The sequence below is a fragment of the Phytophthora sojae genome (genome assembly GCF_000149755.1).
Source record: "Phytophthora sojae unplaced genomic scaffold PHYSOscaffold_2, whole genome shotgun sequence".
In the NCBI taxonomy this organism is placed as follows: Eukaryota; Oomycota; class Peronosporomycetes; order Peronosporales; family Peronosporaceae; genus Phytophthora; species Phytophthora sojae.
The window spans coordinates 2,092,452-2,095,159 of record NW_009258116.1 but is presented as its reverse complement, the minus strand read 5'-3'; the positions used below and the strand labels follow the sequence as shown (position 1 = coordinate 2,095,159).

Genomic DNA, 2,708 nt, shown 5'->3' with positions numbered 1-2,708 from the left:
TTCGGGTAACCTCCGGGTCCATCGCTTCACAATCCTTCAACCCGCATTACGACACATGAAGCGTCAAGACGGATATTTACGACAGTCAATTCCATCACGTCGTCTTTGCTCAAGCCATCTGCCCGGAGGCTCTAGTCGACGTCACGCGGATTGACCTCAATGGCACACTCCTTGTGGTCCACCATTACCAGAACAACCTCCGCCAACCGTACCCAAGATGCTACAGCCCCCGCCATGGGATTAAAATGTGCAAGGTGGTAACGACTAAGCTTGCCCGTGTCACTGCACGCTTCTCCCGTGTGTACAAGGGCGAAGTGACCGCTGTTATTCCTGCCAAGCATACGGCATACCAGGTTGACAGTGTCCCTGATCTCATGGCATTTTTGGCAACGCAACGCGATGTCTTGGCCCAAAATCCGGGTATCGGGCTGGAACACACTGGTGAAAGCAGCTTGCCCACCTCTGCGGGAACCGAGGCTAGGCAGACGCCGCCGTCAACTCCAACTGTGGCCGCCCAAGCATCGAACGACACAGTAACTGCTGAGTTTACCGTAAAACAGTCCAAGTCAGCCAAAAGGGCCAGCAAGAAGGCTGCATCAAAGGGACGTACCAATGGATCAGCGCTTTCGGGCGCCAGTGCTGTCAATATGGCATCTCACACGCTGGCTTCAAAGCAACCAAGTGGCAAACGCCGAGGCGCTGGTAAAACTCAAAAACGTTTTGAAGCTTTTCAACGTGCAGAAGCTCAGGGTTTTAGCGAGCGATGACAGTGAGTCTGAGGAGGACATGGATATTTCGGACAGTGGCAGCGAGGACGAGGCGGACGAGGCGTCGTATGCATATCCGGAGGCTGAAAGGAAGAACTCTGATGTTGAGATGGACGCAGGTAAGGCTGAGGCTAAATCCGAAACGGATGAAATTCTGCATGGTGCTGCTGCGAGAGAAGGTGATACAAGCATGGTGACAGCTGCTGCCGAAGCTGAGACACTCGGTAAGCAAGCAGAACGGCGTCGAGAAGATGATCAAGCGCGCGACCTTCGCGCAAAGAGGCTGAAGAGCGAGTCAGCGCTACAACAGGGGGAGGAACCAGCACCGTTAGCGCCAATGACGGCTGGTACGGGTGAGTTGGTGCTGAGTACGTTGGACGTCTTCATCGCACCCCTTACCACTAGTCAGCAGCATCATATTGCCCACACAGCGCGTGTTGCTATTACGGTTGACGCGCGTATGCCTCCCAGCCCCACTAGCGACGAGGAATTTACAATGGGTGCTTCGCACGCAGGAACAGCAGACGGCGATCAAGATCTCCCCATTCAACTTATGCTATGGTTGAAGAGTTTCAAAGGCCAACCCGTTGATGTTCCCCGTACTGGTCAATGTGGTATGTTAGCTTTTCACGCCACCACCAGCAGTTTTGACGGGTCGAAACTACCGCGCACGGCAAAAGTCACTCGAGGAGCCAACAAGATCAAGCGCGTCATCTACTCCATCATGTTGACCAATCTACGGCGTGATGTTGAGCTTGGGCTTGTGAACCCAATCACAGAACTGCAGCGATTGTACCTGGACAGGAAGGCCGGAGACGGGATTGCGAGCGCCACGGCGAGCCTCTTCGCACACTATGCTCAGGAACGACAACGCTCTGTTACGACGGAGGTACCCGCCAGCTTCTGGGCAGGGCCACACGAGCTTCGCGCGATGGTACAGTACATGCGCGAACCGCTCATCGTGTTGGGTGTCAATCAGCACGGTGATGCGCATGTGCAAAAATACATGTACAAGGACTATCGAATACCGGACGGCTCAGTGCATGAGTCTGGATATGTGGAAGCCCTACCAGACATGGTTGCTCGTGATTATCTGTGTGAGTGCTGGGAGCTGTACACCATACCCGCCATGCTGGTTTTGCGGCGGAATGAGATGCGCTTCAATGGTGTTCAACATGGAGAGCTTCTCACGATGTGGAATGTCGAAGGTAATTCGGATTATGCGGATACGCTGGACGCTTCCTTTGGCTGGATTGCTGGCGTACAGCAGCGAAACGCGGACCGGGGAGAGCTCCTTCAGGATGGTGAAGTGCTCGCTCGCCCCGGCCATGTTAATGCTGCTATTATCCGGGATTGCCCGACGCTCTCTTATTGGGGTGCCGCTGATGATCGTAGAGGTGGAGTGGGCATTCTGATTAATCCGTATGGGGCTTTTGCCAACGCCCAACCTTTGTGGAGCAACAACTAGTCGCCATACTTTGTCGCGGTTACCGGATCAATGGATGGCAAAGACTTCGTGGTAGTGAATATCTACGCGCCAATTGATCGTGTACAACGCGAAAACCTTTTTCGTGAATTGCGCCAGTTGGCACTTCCAGATCATGGCAGAGTCATCTTTGGGGGCGACTTCAACTGCACGTTAATCGCTGACCTAGATCGCTCGTATCCGGCCGAGATAGCCGCTCATGATTCCGCGGAACTACGCTCCCTCCTCAAAGCATGGGGCGCCCAGGATTGCTTATCTTACGCCATGCCCAGTGCGGCAGACCGGGAGCGGCTGCACAAGTTTCATCAGCAGCATCACACGTTCCGGTACAAGGTCCATGATGCACATGAAACATGTCGACTAGATAGATGGTACAGCACACCCTCTGTGCACTTCTGGATCGCCGTGGTTGAGGTTGTTCAACCCGCGGCGAAGGCTGATCACGACGGTGTCTT

At 54.2% G+C, this 2,708-nt stretch overlaps 1 protein-coding gene across 1 annotated transcript; it reads left to right on the top strand.

Annotated features, from left to right (window-relative positions):
* Positions 1-1,383: 1,383 nt before the first annotated feature.
* PHYSODRAFT_478451 (hypothetical protein) lies at positions 1,384-2,235 on the top strand (the record flags this gene model as incomplete). Its single annotated transcript, XM_009520368.1, has 1 exon — positions 1,384-2,235. The coding sequence occupies one exon, from the start codon at positions 1,384-1,386 to the stop codon at positions 2,233-2,235; it is 852 nt and encodes a 283-aa protein (XP_009518663.1).
* Positions 2,236-2,708: the final 473 nt, after the last annotated feature.